Source organism: Dipodomys merriami, unplaced genomic scaffold, assembly GCF_024711535.1.
Source record: "Dipodomys merriami isolate MVZ:Mamm:240054 unplaced genomic scaffold, mDipMer1.0.p SCAF_51, whole genome shotgun sequence".
NCBI classification, from domain to species: Eukaryota; Metazoa; Chordata; class Mammalia; order Rodentia; family Heteromyidae; genus Dipodomys; species Dipodomys merriami.
In genome coordinates this window covers 2,738,340-2,760,614 of record NW_027206080.1, presented here as the reverse complement: position 1 = coordinate 2,760,614, position 22,275 = coordinate 2,738,340, and the positions used below count along the sequence as shown (strand labels likewise).

The 22,275-nt window shown below is 43.5% G+C and overlaps 2 protein-coding genes across 9 annotated transcripts in view; both read right to left on the bottom strand.

Moving 5' to 3' along the window:
- Positions 1 to 2,538: 2,538 nt before the first annotated feature.
- Positions 2,539 to 11,074, bottom strand: Rbm34 (RNA binding motif protein 34). 2 transcript variants are annotated; one of them, XM_069998111.1, is made up of 11 exons: positions 10,996 to 11,074; positions 10,727 to 10,901; positions 10,459 to 10,592; positions 9,022 to 9,253; positions 8,360 to 8,419; positions 8,030 to 8,073; positions 6,005 to 6,088; positions 5,826 to 5,889; positions 4,770 to 4,809; positions 4,435 to 4,553; positions 2,539 to 3,376 (listed from the first exon to the last, which is right to left on the bottom strand). In XM_069998111.1, exons 1-11 carry the CDS (start codon positions 11,028 to 11,030, stop codon positions 3,095 to 3,097), a joined length of 1,269 nt encoding a protein of 422 aa, XP_069854212.1. In that variant the 5' UTR covers positions 11,031 to 11,074; the 3' UTR covers positions 2,539 to 3,094. The 2 variants fall into 2 exon arrangements, with proteins under 2 accessions (XP_069854212.1, XP_069854213.1); XM_069998112.1 differs by lacking the exon at positions 8,360 to 8,419.
- Positions 11,075 to 12,916: 1,842 nt separating this feature from the next.
- Arid4b (AT-rich interaction domain 4B) overlaps positions 12,917 to 22,275 on the bottom strand; it is a 117,928-nt gene continuing 108,569 nt past the window's right edge. For 5 of the 7 annotated variants that reach the window (XM_069998086.1, XM_069998090.1, XM_069998091.1 and 2 more), the window contains 3 exons: positions 20,956 to 21,171; positions 18,816 to 18,962; positions 14,040 to 15,817 (listed from right to left, as the gene is read on the bottom strand). In XM_069998086.1, coding sequence (XP_069854187.1) covers positions 15,690 to 15,817; positions 18,816 to 18,962; positions 20,956 to 21,171 — 491 coding nt within the window. In that variant the 3' untranslated portion in view covers positions 14,040 to 15,689. Of the gene's footprint in view, positions 13,001 to 14,039; positions 15,818 to 18,815; positions 18,963 to 20,955; positions 21,172 to 22,275 lie in introns of those variants that run through there. The other 2 variants (XM_069998089.1, XR_011367243.1) reach the window with 2 other exon arrangements.

Genomic DNA, 22,275 nt, shown 5'->3' with positions numbered 1-22,275 from the left:
GAGTTGGAGGGGGGGGAGGAGGGGACTGAGACGCATGCGTGATAGGGGCGTTTCGCGTCACGCCCCGTGGACCAGGCGCGCGGTGAGGACGCCGGGAGGCCAGCCCGAGCCTTGCCGCCGGCGCCCTCTCCCTGCAGCTAGGTGCGGTGGGACCCGAACTAGACTCCCGATTCGTTTCAGTGCTGCCGTGCAGCGTTGCTTTTATGAGGCAATGGAAACGGAGCCCAACAGTGGGGAAGACGAGGCTCGGCCGCCGGGGCCGCCGTCGTGAGTACCGAGGCGGGGACGCCGGGCGAGGACTGCGGTCCCGAGAGCCCGCGCACCGGGGGCTCGGAGCCGCTCCCTAGACCGCGGTGCTTTCTGGGAAGGGCTGCGGACTCCTCCAGGGCCGGGCCGGGGGGCGGGGGAGGGGTGTGGATGGGGTCGCACCCTGGGTGGCACCTATGCTGGCTTACCCGAAGGGAAGCTACGCAGCAGCCGCGGCCACGCGAGTCCCGTCCACCAAGCGGAGGAGGTGCCTCCCCGCGGCCCGCCTGAACCTGCAGGGCTGGGCCTGCCTCCCTCCAGGCTGTAAGAAGGCCGGCAGTTCCCCATGTGGCCCTATGAAAGCCTTCTCTCCATGGCCTGTTTGTGATCTTCAAGGTGAGTGGGAAAGGGCGGCTGTAGAGTTTCACAGCCAGCAGAAGCCAAAGGCTGTGCATACAAAGACCTGCTTGAGACCGAATGCTCGGGAGCCAGGCTGGAAGACAAGGACAGGAACTCTCACAAGGAACCAAAATGACCAGTCACCTTTATTACAACCACTGGAAGGCAGATTTTAACAGTTATGGCTAGAAACCTTCACTGAAATTGATAACCAGCATTTTTCCAAGTTACAGACCATGACTAAGTATCTCTGGAAGTTTTTCTAAAACCCACATTGTTTTCCTATGTCAAATGTGTCAAACTATTATAGCAACACAGGCATAGTCTGTTAGAGAAAGTAGAAACTAAACATACACAAAACTGCCAAGTAGAACTGTAACATTCTCTTCAGCTTTAAAAAGCTGCCCACTCGGGCTGGGAAGGTGGCTCAGTGGTAGAGCACTTGCCTTGCATGCCTGAGGCCCTGGTTTGATTCCTCAGCACCACATAAACAAAAAGAAAAAAAGCCGGAAATTGCTGTGGCTCAAGTGGTAGAGCACTAGCTGAAGAGCTGAGGGACAGTGCCCAAGGCCCAGAGTTCAGGCCCCATGACTGGACCTCCCCCCCCCAAAAAAAAGCTGCCCACTCAGCAGAGCCCTGAGGTCACCACAGAACCTCATATGTATGTACCATCTATACAGTCTACAGATGCCCTGAACTTTCACAAATTTAACCAGAATATGCACAGAAATACCCAATGGTCAGGTAATATTTACTGGGAATGATTTCTAGAAAATGAGGTTCTACAATCACTAAGGAATGCCAAGAATAAAAATACTCAGCTTCTTGGTACTGGTGGCTCATACCTGTGATGCTTACGACTCAAAAGGCTGAAACTTGGAGAATCTCCATTCTAGGCCAGCACAGACAGAAAACTCTGTGAGGTTCTTATCTCTGATTAGCCAGCAAAATGCTGGACTGGAGGCATAGTTCAACTGGTAAGTTTAGTGTGAGTGTAAGGCTCTGAGTTCAAAGCCTATACAGACCAGAAAAAAAACAAAAATGTTCTCTGTCCTGAAGAAAATGTAATTCTGTAATCTCCAGAGCTACATTTTAAAGACCTAGGGGGTTCCATGTGCTCTTCCCCCAAAACAGAATTTTCACAATCAGTTCTGCTTACATCACCCCATTCTGATTTCAGTGATGTTGAGACATGCTCACTATAGATTCTATTTGTCTTGGATCATCAGCTCAGTTTTTCTCACTTCCCTAAAGTCTGGATCAAGAATATAGAACAAAATTTGGTAAAAATAAGTCACTGACTCCTAATCAGTTGAGCCAAGGGGAAAACTGCATTTTTCTCCTTTAATGACATATATACACCCACATGTATGTGTTCAACTGCTTACATTTATGTGTGCATGTTTTCTCTCGACATAGATCTATGTGGCTCAGACTAGGAACTTGAAACCTTCTAAGTTCGAAGATTACAGCAGTGTGTCTCAATTTTATCTTAATTTTATTAGCAAATATTTCCTTTAATGACTTTCTGGAAAGATTGTTTCATTCTACCAAGTGACGCTAATTTTAAGGATACAGGTTTTGTTGGAGAATACTTTTCAAATAAAAACTGAAGTGAAAGTAATCTGTCTTATATGAAACTCACCAAGGACATCAATATATAACCAATAGGGGCTGGGAAGGTGGCTCAGTGGTAGAGTGCTTGCCTTGCATGCATGAAGCCCTGGGTTTGATTCCTCAGCACCACATAAGCAAAAAGAAAAAAGCCAGAAGTGGCGCTGTGGCTCAAGTGGTAGAGTGCTAGCCTTGAGCTGAAGAGCTGAGGGACAGCACCCAGGCCCAGAGTTCAGGCCCCACGACCAGACTGCCTGCTTCCCCCCCCCCCCCCCCCGCAAATATATATAAAACCAATATTAAAAGTTTGGGTTTTTGTTTTTTCCCTTGTGCTAGTAATGGGACTGAGTTCTAAGTTTTTTGCTCAAGACTGGTGCTCTACCACTTGAGCTACAGTTCTACTTCTTGTTTTTTTGGTAGTTAATTGGAGATAAGTGTCTCACGGATTTTTCTACCCAAGCTGGCTTTGAACTAGGATCCTCAGATCTTAGCCTCCTTCTCAGAAGGGTAGGATTCAGGGGTAAGCCATCAGAACCCAGCTTTATTTTCTTAAATTTAATCATTCTTTAGCTTAGTTTAATACAAACAATATTCTTGAGAGAAAATATTCTGTATGAAAATAATCTGTATGTTCACCCTGGGCCAGTACTGCCATTAGTAGTAACTCAGAGCCTATGGTAATAAATCTGTTTACATATAAAATCCCTTCAAGTATTACAATGTGAGTAAACTAGCAATGTAAAATATTCACATTTTTACATACATTAAACCATAAAAAGTGGACAGAATCCACAGATCTACTGTCACAACAATACTCCACAGAAAAGCCACTTTATCATGACTTTTGTTTTCTTGGTTTTTTAATTTGTACACTTTTCTTCTGCTCTTTCTTCTTCTTCTTAATGAGAACAGCTTTTTCTCCAACAAATACACTGTTAGACTGTCTTGCATGTGTGGAAGCAAAGTTAAATCCCTGCTTAGGTTTACTGATACTCTTCAAACCCGCATTTGAATTTTGTCTTAATTTTTCCTTATTAACAGATCTCATGACTCTGAGTTTTCTTCCCATTAGCTCAGAATTATTTAACTTCAGAGCCAGATGAACAGCATCCGTATTCTATATAAAGAGAGAAAAAAGGGATATATCAATTTCTACTAAGAAACATCTACCCAAGAAGAATAGTAAAATTTGGACTCTAATAGGTTCTTACAGGGATCTTAGAGTTTACAAGCAGAGCCACTCTGCTATACCATGCCTCAGGTGTCCCCAGAGCCCCCAAATTTCCCTGAAGTCCCTCAATCTGCCTCCTCAATGTTCAGATCATACTGGATTATATGGGCTCCCTTGTCAGCAAAAGAGATTCCAGAAGGGAATCGAGATCGACTGAAGGCTAGCAACTTTACTCAATGGAATTATAGTGGATAACTTTGCAGCTGTAGGGAAAGAAATAGACATCTAAGGACTTGAGGCATTTAGGACCTAAACAGAAACCTTTCCACATCATAGTAAAATGGTAATCAGTAGTGCAGAACAAACAATACTTTTTTGAAAGTTCTAAAAGAAAACACTACACTAATATACTTAACTAAAGCAAAGTCATCAGATCAACCAGACTTTCAGGTGAGCATGGACTGAAGGAGTCCAAGCAAATAGCTGCCACCCAAGATTACTATACCAAACCTTTATAGTGAAGACCTTCCCTGATAAATCAGCCCAGACTAAAGCAATTCATGACCATTAAGGCAGCATTGCAGAAAACAATACCACAGATACAGGTGCAACTATGAAAAGGAACACACAGGAAAAACCGAAACACTAGTAGATGATTGCTTAGGAAGCAAAATTTAATTTACTCATGTTAGGCTTGAAACATTTTGGTATTAACTAGTGGACCATACACGAGTACCTTGTAGAGACCTGAAAAATTTCTTCTCTGTGGGTTATTCAGAGACTTAGTCCCTCTAACACCCAACATCTAAAACATCATTTAACCACGTTAACAGGAAGAAGAAACTAGAATATTTTTTAGCTGAGTGCAGCTACAGCAACCTAATCTAAGGTGAAGGCTGTTTGGTGAGTTTGAAGTTGGAATCTGAGGGTCTCTGAAGGCTGACTCAGCCAAGACCCCTCCCTGAAGCCAAAGGCCAGTAACAATGCATACTTGTCTCCCATACCTCAAAGAGCACATAGCCAAAGCCCTTGCCAACTCCTGTAACTGGGTCTCTCACGATCCTCACGGCCACAACACTCCCACAGTCCAAAAAGTGCTCCTCCAGGGCACGTTCTTCCACCTCTGAGAAGAAATTCACCAAATGAAGGTTAAGGCTCGGCCTCCCTTTACAAAGTGGAGATGTGTGATGAGGCAGCAGATGAACAAACTCCATTACACAGCACATCTTACAGCTAGGGACTGAATTCAAGGCCTCATGCAGGCCAGGCAAGGGCTCTACTACTAAATACCCCACCCCTTCTCCAATGTTGAATAGCAAAACCTTTTGCTCCAACTTACTGTAAGGAAGATTCCCCACGAAGACTGATCTTTTGTCTCTCTGAAATACAAAGTGAAATCTCTTGGTACAATGAACATACAAATGCGTGTGCGTGCACACACACGTACACACAAAGGTTTGCTCTATTGGGAATGGGAAACATTTCCTATGGAAAGTCAGCAAGTGTTTCACCCTGGGGGGCTACGTGGTCAGTTCTGTACGCATGTAAGGTGTGCGCCCACAACATTAATCAAAGCTGATCCTGTGACCCATCCCCAATCAAGCCAGGACTTTTCTCCATGCTCATTTCAACCAGGCCACTCTGACATCAATAGAAGCATACTCTGTCCTTTACAGTCCACCCTGCCTCTGTTTGCAGGTGCAGTCTGCTCATATCACTGCAGCACTGCAACTTTAGGATAGCTCCAGACAAGACTCAGACTGCTCCAAATGAAGCATGGCAAACAAGGATCTTCAGGAGTTGACCTCTAACAACAAGGTCATGACAGCCCTTGTACCCCTTTCACCCAGGAACTAGTCCCAGTCAGGTAGTCTGCCCTTTTTGTCCAGACACTGCAATGACTCTCATTAAACTTTCCTGCTGGATGGCTTCTCATCTTTCAAGAAAGGACTTGCTCTCCTGGAACCCGTCTTCCCCTTCTTGCCAGCAAGTCCCCAAGTCAAGTACCCAGATCCCAATCTGATGAAGTTCCCTCTGTACCTATGCAACACCAACCACAGAACAGCTTGTCTTACTCTACATATACTATAAATTAAGATGATGTCTCAGGACCTCGTGCCCACAGAGAGGCTTCTCAAAACTGTCCAATGAACAAACATTTCCTTAACCTCCAGCCCTACAAAAAGGTTGAGGACCTTTAGATCTCTAATGCATCCTTTGGCCTAACTTTCTCTAGTTAATCAAATATGTTTGGGAGGGGTCTTGTGACCCCATGATATGAAGTGAAGGTTCTTCCTCTTACAGTGCTGGCTTTGTGTCTTCCAGCAAATCTCAGAAGAGAACTCTCTCCACAAGGGTCTAGCTAGGTTCTTTAAACAAAACAATTTCCACTTACAGATGACGTCTCAGATGCACGATCAACTCTAATACGAAATCCATCTGCAATCTGGGCCCCATTTCTGTTTTATAAATAAAAGGGGAAGATGATTACAAACACATTTGCTTGACAGTGCAGCCACAGAATAAAGTGAGACATCTGCTGGCCATCCTGTTTCCAGGCAGTAGCACCATTACCTTTTCAATGCCTTCGCAGCAGCACTCTCCTCTTTAAACACAACGTAAGCATTCACAGTTTTCTGATCAGGATGAACTTTACGTCTACAGAAACAACGAAGACAATGTAAGTCTGGTGACCTTAGTCACCAGAACACATGGAGCTTGTTTTCTTAGCATATGTGACAAGATCCCTGGGTCAAGTTTCATCTTTTCAATAAAAATCCACTAATTAAAGGAGAAACATTATAAAAAGAGTAGGAACACAAAGTCCATACTCTTCCAGGAGCCAGCATGTACCGATCCCTAAGAACAATACAAGGACTAGAAATTCAGTCTTAGCCACAGCTCTGTATATCTCACTGACTTCTCTCCCTCTCCCCCCCCCCCCCGTTTTGTCTGGCCTCAGCTCTTCAGCTTAAGGTTAGTGCTCTAATACTTGAGCTACAGCGCCACTTCCAGCTTTTTCTGCTTACGTGGTGCTGAGGAATCAAACCCACGGTCTCATGCATACAAGGGCAAGCACTCTACCACTGAGCCATCTTCCCAATCCTGGTTTCTCTTTCTTACTATCAGCTCAAACTCTCACAGAGACAAGTGCACAGCCATGTACAGAGAATTAACCATAGGTTGAGGCTCAGCAGCCATCAACCACCACCCACCCAGCAGGCTCTCCATGGCCCATTCCAGTCACTGCCCATCTTTCTTCATTCTTAATTCCCACCCCATGTTTCTGTGGACCATTCCCTGCCTAGCATTGTGGTTCTACCCTGCACATCTATTCCTACACATTAAGCTTTGGTCTTGTCTGTATAATGAGGAAGTATGTCTTTGAAATACTGGTTCATTTACAGGATTCTCCCTTAATCTTTGCTTGCAGTTTGAATACAAGTTTTGCACACACAGCGTGGACTTTGCTGGCTGCAAGAGAGCAGTGCAGTTTCACCATGCAAACTGACAGCTGGCTCCCAATGTCTGATGAAGACCATAGACAGGGTTGGTTGTTCTTTCATGGGGAGGCATGTTGTGACTGAATTTCACTCCTGATGACTGGAGTTTGTCCTCTAAACCCATTGACTGGCTGGACTTACAAAAGCTGATATAGCATGTTGTGGTGAGTGAAAAGGAGACCTGGACCTTAATGATACAGATCTTTCACTGAAGATGTCCTGGCATTCTGAAGTAACAGAAATACAAGCACCAAGCTCTGAATGCAAGCCCCAGTAATATACATGGACACAGCCACAGAAACAATGCCAGTAACCACCTATAAAGCCAGGACACTCAGGAGGCAGAGGCAGGAGGGTCATGAGTTTGAGGCTAGCCTGGACTCCATAGCAAAACACTGTCTCAAAATAACCAAAATGGAACCCAAGATGTGGCTCAAATGGTAGCATACCAACCTTGAGCTAGGAAAGCCAAGCAAGAGGGTGAGGCCCTGATTTAAGCCTTAGCACTGGCAGCCTCCCCCGATCCCACCCAAAGTGGTAAGACTAGTATGAAAATGCACATAAGGCTAAAGAGAAATGAGGAATAAACCCTCCATAAAGAAAGAAAAGAAGGACACTTGACAGAATTTCCAGAGAATGAACCCCTCATCCACACTATCTGCATGGTCCCCAAACTATCAAACAGAAAACTAAGTGGCCATAGGCAAGCAGCAGTCCCCAGTAACCTGCAGAAATCTGATTGGCAGTGGCAGTCTGTGGCACCCCAAATGTACAAAAACAAGCTACTTCAACAACAACTACGAGAGAAATACAGCATTTACGATTTATAGAAAATCTGGAACAAACTTATGAATGTTCTTGACATTTCTCACAGCATACTTTCCAGCAAATTACCTTACAATAGTTTCTAAAATCCTTACCATTTATAGTTTAAGGTCTGAAGTTAAAAAGCTGACAAATCTACATGCTATTACAGACACAGTCAAACAAACTACATTATCCAAATACAGTAGTCTATATAAATCAGTAAGAAATGGTACCAATTCTTAATCCAAAAGAAGGAATTTAAGTCAACACATTTCCTTTATAGACTTACTTTATTGCAGCCAACTTTTTGGATAGAGTACCCTCTGCTGGAATCTGAGGGGAAAAAAAAGATGATGCAAATAAAATTAAATACTTGAAATTAGTCGTATTTTCATTTTTTTTTTTTTTTTTTTTGGTGCTAGGGATGAAAACCAGGGTCTCAAGCATTCTACCACTGAGCTATGCCTCCAGCCTCATTAACTACACGCACATGTTTTGAGAAAGGGATCAAGTCAGGTGTTCTTCCATCGTACTAGTACTAAATCAGTAGTCAGTAAATCTGACTAACACAAAACACTTTAACACTACCCCCTTTTAAGGACTGGGAGAGGAAACATACCAGAGAGCGAAATCGTACAGATTCTATTTGTCCATACTCTTTAAAAAATGACTTCAGCTTCTAAAATGAAAACATACACACTACTTAACTTTCAGAACATCACAAAAACACAATAATGATGTGAAACTCTGATAATCTCCTACTGCTAGTTTTTATTAAAAACAACAACAACAACAACAACAAAAAACCACCATTTCAAAGAAAGACTGGAAGCTAGGTGCCTGTGGCTCATGCCTGTAATCCTAGCTACTCAGGAGGCTGAGATTTGAGGATCACGGTTCAAAGCCAGCCCAGGCAGGAAACTCCGTGAGACTCTTATCTCCAATAAACCACTAGAAAACCAGAAGTGGTACTGTGGCTCAAGCGGTAGCGTGCTCGCCTTGAGCTGAAGAGCGCACGGACAGCGCCCAAGCCTAGAGTTCAAAAAAAACAAAAAAACATGGGGAAGCTAAGCAAAGGGTTCTATGTGTAGTTTTGTGAACCTACATAGTGTAAGATACTTAAAATGTGTTTGTTTTACACAACAAATGGAAACTATGTTAGAGGCACTCTGTCATGTGTGAAGGTTAGAGCTTTGCAGAAAAAAAACATGCCTGCAGGTAAGGGCATTCTGTTCTAATGACATATAACTGAATTCACACCACAAATAATCCACAGCTCACCTTCTTATTGCATGTAACAGGCAAATTCCCAACAAACACAGTCCTCTCGTTCTTCAACCTCTCTTCTTCTTGGTTGACTTGAATTTTCTTTCTCTGCCTTATATCAAGTTTCTTATCCACATCATCAAGTACTTTTCTATCTAATACTTTAGCACTAGACTGAGTTTTCTTTTTCTGTGCTTGGTTCTGGCGAGTTTCTTCTTCCAAGTCAGCACTGGCTAGCGCTTGTTCCCTAATTTTTAAGACAAAAACAAAGAAAATTTAAAGCAAGCCACAAAAAGTAGCACTTCACAAAGCAGAGTTCTATTTACCTTAGGGGAAATACTTTCCAATGGCTTCTGGCTTTCCTAAATATAAAACTACCACTCACAAGTGTACCAAGGTTCTAAAGCAGCATTGTCTAAAAGGTGGCTAGATCACCAGCCCTGGCAAAAAAATCTGTGAGACTCTTATCTCCAATTAAACACCAAAAAGCCATAAATGGAGCTATGACGTAAGTGGTAGAGCTGAGCACTAGCCATAGCACTAGGGAAGTACCTAGGCCCTGAGTTCAAGCCCAAGGACTGGCATAGACACACAACAATAGTATAGACTGGGTGTACAAAAGGTTTACTGAAAATAGCTGCTGAAGTGGTATAGCTTGAGTTGAAAAAAGCTCAGTATTTGAGGACACTGTATCAGAGCCTAATTTCATCCTCTGCTCTAGAACCAGGACACTGCACTATGGCCTTGAAACCAAAAAATGTTTATGAGCCTTCCATAAACTTACTTCCTTAAAAAAAAAAGGTCAATAGAACAAAACAGGTTCTGTATTTACTATATATAGCTAGCTCTATAAGTATTTAAAAGAGTGCTGATAAGTCAATCCTTAAATGGCAAAGACACTATAAAGTATCAGGCAAAGGGAGCGTGTAAGTTCTGACAGGAACTCAACAGCCTAAGAAAGATTTTTCCGTTTCCTTTGCTTGGGTGGAATCCTGGACCTACTACACAAGCTGAGTTACATCCCTAGCCGGAGACAAGAATGTAAAAGAGTAAGAGAATAAGCAGTGACAGTCATAAAATGACTCCCTCATCAGATATACTTGCTGGTTCCAACTCTGTTCCAGGCTCTGGGAAAACAAGCTACTACGTTTTTCAACAGTGTAGTAGTGACAGGCCTCCAGCCCTCTCCTTTACAGCTGTTTTCAGGTCCAGTCTCCGTTTTGCCCAGGCTGGACCAGTATTCTCCTCTTTGGAGCTGGGACTGCAGGACACTGCCATGCTTCCGTTCTTTAGCCAGCCAGGCCACGGTAGGAGAATTTTTTAATTTTTGAAAGACTCAGCAATTAGGAATACCATAAACGAGAGACACCAGCTTGAGCATTTCGGGGGCGGGACTTTGCATTTCTAGCCAGAGGCTTTCTTTAGCATCCACTAGGAGTGGGTGTCACCGACCTGCCGGCTAGATTTCGGTCTGCGTCCGAGGCTGTCTTTGCCCTGGCTCTCTTCGCGGGCTGTCTGGAAGCCGGCCCCGGCCTCGAGGAAGTGCTTCCACCGTCTTCCTCGCGCTTCCTTCCCTCGGAGGTTTCCTTTTCAAAGTTACCTGTCAGATCCTTCCAAGAGTTCCCGGCCCCGCCCGTGCCCGCGCAGGGCCCACCACGTCAGCGTCCCCGGCGTCCTCCGGAGCCGCCCACCTCCTCCCCGCCCCGGAGCCCCGACTCACCCGAGGCGCGGGCACAAAGGAGGGGCGCGCGGGCGGAAAGGCGGCCGCGGCGCCGAAGAGCGCGGCCAGGCGCCCCCCGCCGCCCCCGGCCGCCCGCGCGCCCCGCCGCAGGCTCCCAGCCACCTGGCCCACCACGTAGTCCCCCGCCGCCGGCACCGCGCCGTCCGGGCCACGTCTGCAAACACATGCCCGAAGCTCAGCCGCGGCCCACCGTCAGCCCGCGCACGGCGAGCCCCTGGACTGGCGGTGCGGGGCCGCGCTGCACTCACCCGGACTCCAGGCTCCGCTTGCTCTTCCGCTTCATTTCACCCGGCGAGGACACCTTTCGTACAGCGAAGCGACACAAACTTCCGGGTTCCGGGCACTTCCGCTCTCAGCCACGCCCCCGAGGCGCAGGCCACGCCCGCCTCCAGCCGCCGAGGCCGCTCGAGAGCCCAGGGCGTCTTCCCCCGCGCTGGGACCTGACGCTCGGCACCGCCCCACTGGATCGCCGGGGGCTGTCGGAGTGTGGCCAGAGTTAAGGCGCCGAGGGTTCTGACTTCGGCCGGGGCGCTTGCCTGGCTCCGCCGCGGTGCACCCCCTCTGGCCCTGGGTGGCCGGGGCTGGGCTCCCAAGCCGCCCGTCTCTCACTAGGTTCCCGGTCCTGTCGGGCCGCACCGCGGCCGCCCCGTCCCGCGGGCCCGGCGCCGGCTTTAGGAGGACCGCGCGCTCCGCAGGCAGAACGCTTTGTTCAAACCCCACCCGACCGGTGGAGACTTGGGGACGCGCACAGCATCGCGCACCCGTGCACCCGCACTGCACACCCGCGCACACCGCACCGCACCGCGCCTGCCTAGTGTGAGCTGAACTGACCTTTACCAGGTGCGTTAGGGAACTGGATGCGGACCTTCCATCCCCTTCCATCCCGCCCGCCCGTGCGGGTCTGCGCCCGACCCGCCCGGTGGTCCCCACGGCCCGCACACCTAACGAGCATTTCCCGCCCGCGTGGCCTCCGGCTTCAGCCCGGGTCACCAGCCCGGGCTGCCCGCGCTCAGCACGTCCTACTTCGGCACCAGCGCGCGGGTGCGGGACAAGGCGTCGACGGGGTGGTTACCGCCTCCGACGAGATGCGGGAGACCAGCGGACCAGGCCCTCAGGAGGCCGCAGTGCGGGGTCCTTGCGGGAGGCCAGCCTTCGTGAAAACGTAGAGCGGCCGCGCCCTCGCCAGTGGTCCGGGTGTTGGCTCCCTGCAGATGGGTCTGCCCTTTCGTAAAGAAAGTCTACAGATGGGTCTGGCAGCCTCGCCCGCGCGCCCCAGGGCAGGGCACTCCCTCACCTGTCCACGCCGCCAGTCACCGCACGCCTGTGTGCTCAAGCGCTGCCCCCTTTAAACATTTCCTCATGGTTCAGGTTGGATGTTGTTTCATTTACATAATGAAACGATACCAGCCTCCACCCAACACACACACACACAGGCTTTAATTCAAGGCCACATCCACATACACAGGTTTTAATTCAAGGACACACACACACACACACACACACACACACACACACACACACACACACACACACACACACACACACACACACACACACACACACACACACACACACACAGGCTTTAATTCAAGGCCACATCCACACATTTTTGGCTGGGTCTTCGTTGCTGTTGCTGGCTCATTAGAGTTGTCTGCCCAGCCTGGCTTTGCATTGTGATCCTCCCATCTCAGCCTCCTCAATAGCTAGGATTACAGGCGATAATTGACACCGAGGGGATTTCCACTTCCCAGACGGACAGGGAAATCCCACTCTTAAGGACAGCTCTGCAGCAAACTCAACTTGGCAAACTAATGTAAATAATTTAGATGAGCAGGGGTAAAATTAGGTGAAGCTCTTGTAGTGTAATGAATTTCCCAGATCCTTTGGAGCAGGTCAGAAGAAAGGCCACAAGAGCAGTTATTCCAGCACAAGTTCATCGTATGGAGAATGGTTTCAGTTGTAGACCCAATTAAGAGTTTGTGACCAGACAAGAATGAAATCAATAAAGGTTATTAAGTTAGCAAGGTTATGAATCACCCTCCACAAGCCTTCCTGAAGCTTGATTTTGCCAGCGATGGGCTTGAACACAGGGCTTCAAGTGCTCATTGTATTTATTGCCTATGGCTGTTGTGCTGTTACTTGAGCCACACTTCCAGCCCTACTTTTTGCTCATTCATTGGAGATAGTCTCATGGGCTTTTCTGCCATGGTTGACTTCAAACCACAGTCCTCCAGGTGTCCGACATATGAATAGCTAGGATTACAGGAAAGAGAATTGGCTAATTGTACTCTATGTTTTAAGTGTATAAATATGATTAATCTCAAACAAAACACTGGCTTGGCTTATAAGAACACATGTTATCTATAACTTCCACAGCATTTTCAGTGGCCAGTATACTATGAACTCACTTTGGGAAGCACTGTTACACAGAATTGCAAACATAGTCCCTAAATTAACATTTAATTGTCTTGTAACTTACAGAACTTTATTTTAACATGAAAAGAGAGTTTTCTCTTAGTAAAAAGAAATCCACTAAATATTAAGACCAAAAAACTGTATTGTTAACTTTAGATAGTTTAAGGCCACATAATAGCTCTTCACCAGAAGTACATTAAAATCACTGGAAAGCCGGGTATTGGTGGCTCACGCCTATAATCCTAGCTACTCAAGAGGCTTGAGATCTGAGGATCGCAGTGATTCAAAGCCAACCGGGGCAGAAAAGTTTGTGACTCTTACCTCCAATAAACTATTCAAAAAAAGCTAAAGTGGCACAGTGGCTCAAGTAGTAGAGTGCTAGCCTTGAGCACAAACTGGCTCATGGACAGTGCTCAGGCCCTGAGTTCAAGCCCCAGTACTGGTAAAACAATAAAAAATAAAACTAAAATCACTGGAGACCTTAAAAGAAACCAACAAACAAAGCTGGGTGTAGGGGCACAGGTCTGTAACCTCAGTGCATTGGAGGCTAGGGCACGAGAACTTGAGTTCAATGCCAGCCTGGGAAACACATAACCATTTTCCTGTCTCAAGAAAAATGTTTTAGTGGGAAAACATTTTAATGTTCTTCTTTGGACAAGTCTCAAGTCATAACAAAAATATTTATATGCAATTGAAGCTTTCAAACAGCCTAAAATATCTACTTAACATGGTTAATGGATTTTTCTTTAGGTTTGCTAAGGATGGAACCTTCATGTAATATGTGTCACATACACATACATATGTGTGTGTGTGTGTGTGTGTGTATATATATATATATATATAAAAAAATATATATAGTCTAGTCATCACAAACTAAAATTACTTCATCTTTTAGAAACAAAAATCAAGGATTCACAAACTATGGCATTTTATTTCAGAGCCTTTGCTTACATTTGTACAATATATTACATAATTCTTCATGTTTGCAGATCCTAATATATACTTTATAGCTTTTATTCTATAAGCTTTTTCTTCAACATTTTGCTGTCAACAAATCTTTACAGTCCTGTACACATTTGAATAACTTGAAACCATTTTCAACAAAATTAGTTACTGTAAGCACACACTACAAGACTGAAAATGCTTTTCTTAGAAAAGTTGAATGTAAAGAGTAAGGATTCTGACACGTTAGCATCTACAACAAAACGTTGAGAGTCTCAATGGCATACTGCCAGAAACAAATAAAACATGCCAGCCCCATTCAAAAAAAGCACACAGAACTACAAGTAAAACAGTCTGTACAATAAAGGACTGTGTATTAACAGTGCCGGGTATTAAATAGCTTCAATGAACACATCCGCAATATACAAATGTCTTACAAAGGTGAGGAATTAAATACAAGTGCCAAACAGAACATAGATTGAATCATACAACATAAAGTCAACACAAGTGAAAACAATCTCCTGTTTGTTTTGGATTTTATACAAGGCATTTAACTTTATAGACCTACTACTCCAATTAGCTATTTATACTTAAAATAACAACCATCTTTGTTAGACAGGTCATATAATCAACCTTTAGCCACACTAGTACAGTTTGTTCCTGAAGTCTTTTTGTTGTAAGCTCATAATAAAATAAGCAATACAAATGAATTATCTGTATTTAAGGGAAAAGAAACATTTACAAGAAAACACAAAAATATAACTGTTATAATTCATTATGAATAAATATACACTTTGAACTGGCTACAATCTTTATACATTGTTTAAGATTTAATACAGTTTATTAGCCATTTTCTTTTTTCACACAATGTATTATATCAAAATTAAAAAAAAATACTGATTTATAGAAAAATGGCAAAGTACAGTAGTTCCATTCCAATTGAAGGGGCATGAAAAGCCACTGCAAAGACCTTTTAGCCTAATTCAAATCTGTAAACATGTGCAGACTATTTTTTGTTTAAGAGAATCTTTAGTATTTGGTTACCAGGATTGATGTCTAATATCCTGTTAACTGCAGGTTTTGAATTTATTACATGTGCTTGACTTATACAATTAGAGCCACCATATGGTGACTTGCTTTAAAAAACAATTTGCTTGTACAAATGAAAATAGGTTATTTTTTCATAAATAAATGGAAAAATATCAAATGTTCCAGCTTTAACAAAATACAAGGGAATACATATACAGTAAGTTATCTTAACATGTTCTGGCCCGCCCCTTACTCTGCTTACTGTATTGTCTCTACAGGCAGTGAAAAGCCTCCATTTGCCACAGTGGAAGGCCTTCAAGTTACCAGACACACAATTCCCAGACAAGTTGGAAACAATTATTGCTTGAGGAAAAGCAGTTCATTGTACTTTTTCTTCATAAAAAAGTGCACTTAAGTGCCAAGTCAGCTTTTCAAGAAACATTTTTTTTAAATATAAAATAGTGCTTGTCTGATTTTTTTTGTGCCACTGTGCAGTATAAAAAGGACGTGGCCCCCAACAGCCAGTAAGTGCAAAGTGCTCTAGCAGATCCTGCTGTCACCTGCACTCAACTGACATTCCATTCTGTGACGTGCTAGACATGGATGGCTCTGCTAATGTTAGCATAACTGCAGCCGTTATTGAACTGGACGAAGGTGAAGAGGAGGAGGAGGATGTAGCAGCACCTAAGGAGACCAAGCCATGGATTTAGAAAGCATGCCTAACAATGGAAAAAAAGGAAAGCACTTTTTTGTTGTGTTTTCCAAAATCATTTAGCTTGGAAATAACTTTTTTCTTTGAACTACAAGCTTTGTACCCTTTTTGTGTCTTTCCCTTTTGAGACAGGGTCTTGTACTGTAGCTCAGCCTCACCTCCCAACTCAGGAGTGTCCTGCCACTGTCTCCAGAGTACACACCATAAACTAAGAGCAGTCAATTCTCATAATACCACACACACAAAAAAAGGGACCGCTAGTATATCTCAAACTCCTAGACCACGCCAAACTACAAAGAGAAATAACAAAGGAGAGCCAGGGATGCATCTTTCATGGATCAAAAATGAGGAACAGGGCAGCAGGCATGGCTCAGTGGTGAAATGCTTGCCTAGTTGTTCAAGTGCCTGGGTTCTGTCCCCAGCACTGCCAAAAGAGGAAGAAGGGAAAGATGAAAGGAGGAAAATTGTATATCCTGTTTATAAAATACAATTTAAATATAGCCTTTGTTTTCTTCAACAAATACTAAAGGAGTTGTGAAATCAAACAGGACAAGTCTGTTAATTTCTCCCCTAATTTGTCTAGTTTTCTGCCACTGGAAGTTTTCTTATGAACACTTACTGTGAAAGAATGGGAGGCTCATGATGACTCATGTCTGTAATCTAGCTACAGAGGAGACTGAAATCTAGAGGATCACCTTTGAAGGCCAACTGAGGCCGAGAAGTTTACTAGATTCGATCTCCAAAACAACCAGCAAAAAGCTAGAGACCTGGCTCAGTGGTACAGTGCTGGCCATGAGTAAGAAAGCTGAACAAGAATGCAAGGCCCTGGGGCTGGGAAGGTGGCTCATTCAGTGGTAGAGCGCTTGCCTTGCATGCCTGAGGCCCTGGGTTCGATTCCTCAGCACCACATAAGCAAAAAAAAAAAAAAAAAAAAAAGCCAGAAGTGGCACTGTGGCTCATGTCAGTAGAGCGCTAGCCTTGAGCTGAAGAGCTGAGGAACAGCTTGCTGAAGAGCTGAGGAACAGCACCCAGGCCCAGAGTTCAAGCCCCATGACCGGACCCCCCCCCCCAAAAAAAAGAGTGCAAGGCCCTGAGTTCAAGTCCTAGTACTAGCTCCAAATAATGCTTTAAAGAACAATTGCAAATATTTATTGAAACAAATTAAACTTTAATACACAGGGCAGTTCTCTGCAGGAAAGAAGCATCTGGCTCGAAATGGACACTTCTTTTAGACTTCTGCTTCCCTCTGCCTTCTGTTATAACTAAACAGCATATGCCCAAACCCTATGAGAACATTAACATGCTCTATGACTGTATTTGAAGATAGAAGGAAAGGCCCTAATAACTGAGACAGAACTGGTGTCCTTATAAAAAGAAGATACACTAGATCTCCCTGCATGTACAGTAGCCACATAAGGACATGGCAAGAAAATGGCCATCTATGATCAACCATAATTGGCTTCAGAGAAAGAAAACCTGCTGGCATCTTAGCTTGGAACTTTAGTCTCTAGAAATGTGAGAAAATAAAAATTCTACTCTCTCTTTTTTTTTTTTTTTGGTTGGTCGTGGGGCTTGAGGCCTGGGCGCTGTCCCTCACCTCTTCAGCTCAAGGCTAGTGCTCTACCACTTGAGCCACAGCGCCACTTCCAGTTTTCTGGTGGTTCATTGGAGATAAGAGTGTCACGGACTGCCCTGCTCAGGCTGGCTTTGAACTGTGATCATCCTCAGATCTCAGCCTTCTGAGTAGCTAGGATTACAGGCGTGAGCCACTGGCGCCTGGCTAAGTTCTACTCTTTTAAGACATCAAGTCTTTAGGATGTCCTTTTCTCTTAAGATTTTAGCTTATTTCCTCTTGTCATTCAGGTCTCTATAAAAATGTCCTATTTGTAATCTAAAGTAACCTACTCAGTGGAGAAAGCTGTTACATTCTGTTGGTACAAATAATACAGCCAACAAAGGAAAATATCATGAAAGTTCCTCAAAATGTTAAAAATACAATTACCACATGACCCACATTCCTACAACTGAGTGGATACCAAAAGGATTTAAGGTAAGTATGTACAGGGACATTTATATCTGATTAATTCACAATAACTAAGGTATAGAATCACCCTAGGTGCCTGCCTGGTAATGAAAAAGTATAGGCATAAAAGGATGAAATCCAGTTATATGCAGCAATACAGATAAAACCAGCAATCACAATGTTAAGTAAGACAGACATAGAAAGACAAGTACCACATTATCTCACTCATTTGTGAAAACCAAGTTAGGCTCATGGATGAAAAAAGTAGGACAGTGCTTACCAGAAGTTGAGTGGTCACACAGACAGATTAGGTAGTGGTTATAGTACTGGTCAGAAAGGAGTATTTCTAGGCATACTCAACAATATTCTATCAATGAACACAAAATAGCTAAAAGATCTGAATACTTTCTTTATTTCTGGTGCTGGTAGTGGGGCTCAAACTCAGGGCCTGGACACTGTCCTAAGCTCATTTTACTCAGGGGTAGCGCTCTACCACTTAAGCCACAGTTCCACTTCCAGGTTTTTTAGTGATTAACTGGAGATAAGAGTCTTACAAACTGTCCTGCATGGGCTGGCTTTGTATGGAGATCCTCAGATCCCAGCCTCCTGACTAGCTGGATTATAAGGCAAGAGCCACCAGCACCTGGCTAAATGTTTTCATTTTAAGAAAAAGTAATTAAATGTTGGAAGGTGACAACATAAATACCTCAAGTTTTAATTATCATACTATGTTTCATTAGAGGTGGAAGAGTATCTGTTAATCAAAGTACTTTTAAAATAAAGTAACCTATTCAATTTGTTGATAGTGCTTTCTACTATTTAACATTGTCTTAGTCAACCTTTAGGAGCTTCATGATTTCAAATAATCTGTTACAGATGAGGAAAATAAAGTCAAAAACTTTTCTAAAGATAAAGGCTTATTACAACAAAAAGGAAAAAATGCTTACTTTCTCTCTCTTTCTTCTTTAAACGCTTTCTCCTCCGATCAATGGAAGCTACTTCAGATTTTAATGACAGGTAATGCTTCCTGATTTCTTGCAGTTTTTCTTGAAGGATTGTGATGCGTTCAGCACTTGTCATATTCTCCAGGTCCGCTGTCAATGTAAAAATTTCATTACTATGTACATTTTGAAAAAAATAGTGCAAAAAAAGAAAGAATATATAGTATGGTTGAGAAGTGACAGTGAGGCAGATAAAAGTTAAAGTCTTCACAAGATATAGCAGTGCATGTCTGGAATCCCAGCACTTAGTAGGTTAACACAGGAAGATCAATAATTTGGGGCAAGTGTGATCTACATAGTGGTAACTGTCTCAACAAATGAAGACTTCTAAATATTTGCCTCCCACAGATTTACTTTCTATCCTGGAATGTGGCACATAATAAATGTGCAATGTCTGTTGAAGGAATATGCTCAGACTCAAAGACCTTATGACCAATGCTAGAATTTTTGATTGCTTCCCTTTTTCTGTGTGTGTGTGTTAGAACTGGGACTTGAACTCAGGTACTTGAGCTCTCACTTGGCTTTTTCACTTACAGCTAGCTCTCTACCACTTGTCTCCTCTAATCCAGCATTTAATTTTTTTTTTTTTTTGCCATTCCTGGGGCTTGAACTCAGGGCCTGGGCACTGTCCCTGAGCCTCTCTGTGTTCAAGGCTAGGCGCCCTACCACTTGAGCCACAGCACCACTTTGGGCTTTTTATTTATGTGGTACTGAGGAATTGGAAGCCAGGGCTTCATGCAAGCTAGGTATGCACTCTCTACCACTGAGCCACCTTCCCAGCCTAATTTTTTAAAAATCTGTTGGTTAACTGGCAAGAAGAGTTTCATGGACTTTTCTGCCTCAGCTGGATTCAAACTGTCATCTTCATTATCTCAGACTTCTGAATAGGTAGGATTATAGGAGGTGTGAGCCAAGTGTGCAGGTTTGTTGTTGTTGTTTTGGCACCAGTCCTGGGGCTTGAAATCACAGCCTAGGCATTGTTCCTGAGTTTTTTTTGCAAAAGGCTAGAACTCTACTACTTGAGCTACAGCTCCATGTCCAGCATTTTTTTAAAAAATAGAGTTTCATGGACTTCCTGCCTGGGCTAGGAATGAAGACCAAATCTTGGTCTTCATTTCAGCCTCCTGAGTAGCCAGTATTACACGCGTGAGACACTAGCACCTGGCTTTTCTTTTGTTTTTTGACATATGGTCATATTATATAACCAGCCTGGCCTCAAAATCATGATCCTCCTTCCTATCTCTACCTCCTGATGCTGGGGTTATTTATGTGCCACAATCTATGCTAAAATTTCTAGTCATACACATAGTATTACTACAGCTTAAAAATTCATACTTAGCTGGGAAGCTCTGTAATTAGACAACCTACAATTCCAGGTACTCAGGTGGTAGAGATGGGAGTACCCCCCTTCCCAATCATGGTCTGAGGTTGATCTCTGACAAAAATAAGTTAGACTATATTAAAAAAAATAACAAAAGGTGACCCTGTCCAAAACGAAATGTACTCTTGTTATGTAACTGTAACCCCTCTATACATCACCTTTACAATAACAAAAAAAAACAAACAAAAAACCTGCCACTCTCACATTAGGCATATAACAAATGCTCTTGGTTAAAAAAAGAAACAACAAAAAAACCTAAAGCAAAAAATGTTTGAAGGGGTGTGGCTCAAGTGGTAGAGACCTTCCTATTAAGTGTGAAGCCCTAAATTAAATCCTTAATACTACTAAAACAAATACAAGTGAAACAGGAGAGCAAAACATCAAAACTATATGTGTGAACTGGACACCAGTGGGTTTATGCCTACTCATGAGGCTGAGATCTGAAGACTGCGTGGGAAAGCCAGACTAGGCAAGAAAGCCCATGAAATTTCCATCTCCAGTCAACCACCAAAAAGCCAGAAATAGAGCTGTGGTTCAAGTGGTAGAGCACCTAGCCTTGAGCAAAATTGCTCAGGAACACTGTCCAAGCCCTGAGTCCAAGCCCCAGGGCAAGGAAAAAGAAAATTCAGGCAGTGGCTCCCATGCCTACCACTATGTAAGTAGTATGAAATATCTGCTGCCCAATGAGCAAGGTACTTTACTTACACATCTGAAAACTCCACTTGTAAACCTTGGGTAACCGATTAGTGGGTTCCTTGAGATCAGGGTCCTTATCCCCATTCTTGCCACATTTTCCAGGAGACTGTGTCCTTGCAGGAGATTTAGTACTATGGGCCTTCATTCCTGTGGAGACTGACTTGATTGGCTGAGTCTTTGTCACACTTTCACCAGCTGAAAGTTCTTCACTATCACTACTGTTTGCTGAAAGAAAAAGAAAGGGTATAGTAAACAAAAAGTAATAGATTTGCCACTCATTACAGTAGACAACTTAAAATTAACTGAGTTTACTGACAACCTAATTAGAAAACCACACATGAAGACAGTTCTTCATGCAGTTAAGGAAAAACAAAGCTTTATTATCTAAAGTTGCCAGTAATAGTCTTATAAAAAATTAAAGACACACTACTCTTTCATTGTACTATGCAGACTGTCAAATATAAAGGGATTATATGATGGCTTTTTATTGTGGTAGAAACTTTCATTTAAATGTGGGCTATTTGCATGCACACCTCCCAATTCCTTGAGAACATGATTCAATAAAGAATTCCTTGGGAAAAATATTCTCAATTTTTAGATGTATAATGAATTTCTTCTTAAGTAACTCCTAAGGTATAGCTTACTAAATCATCAGCCATACATAAAGAACCCAGAAGTCTCTGTAATAATTATGCCAATCCTGCCTTTGCTGATGATACTGCAGTGTAAAATGGAAATAGCTAACTTTGACAGCTTACTAGTGAATGGGTGGTAAGAATGCATCTGTTAGAGATTAGCTCTGTCTAGGTACATAATATTATTTTGTATTTCATCAGTTATTCTACTTTATTATCCTCAGAGAATGGTTAATTCATTCTGCTTTGCCATGGCAGAAACCCAATAGTTAAAATGAGAGAACACAATAGCTGTATCTCCCTGGATGTTGATATATTAATTGAAGTGGTACCAGAATTTGAACTCAGAGACTTATACTTGTTCTTAGGTGTTCTAACACTTGAGCTATGCTCCTAATATAAATGGTGAAGACATAAAGACAAAAAACATTATAATGCTAAAAATTTTTTAACTATTCTATCAATTATACCAAGTACTTATCATTCCTCAACTACAATAGCCACCCTCCACAAAATAGGCTCTGAAAACCTAAAAAGTACTTCCAAGATAAGGAAAACACAAAGCAAGCACTTCTGGAGTAAAGAGACTCTACTCTTCTTTCACATCTGTCTCCCAGCCCCCCACTGCCTCTCTGACAGCTCTGGCAACTCCTATGCCACCCAAAGCTGGCCCCACGCTGTGCAGTGGCTGGCC

What these genes read in the sequence shown, in the direction of transcription:
- Rbm34 (XM_069998111.1), bottom strand. Translation starts at nt 11,030, where the DNA reads ATGAAGCGGAAGAGCAAGCGGAGCCTGGAGTCCGG. An exon ending in GACCGAAATCTAGCCGGCAG is followed by an intron (nt 9,254 to 10,458) that starts GTCGGTGACACC and finishes CTTAAAAATTAG; the next exon opens with GGAACAAGCGCTAGCCAGTG. An exon ending in CGTGGGGAATCTTCCTTACA is followed by an intron (nt 4,554 to 4,769) that starts GTAAGTTGGAGC and finishes ATTTCTTCTCAG; the next exon opens with AGGTGGAAGAACGTGCCCTG.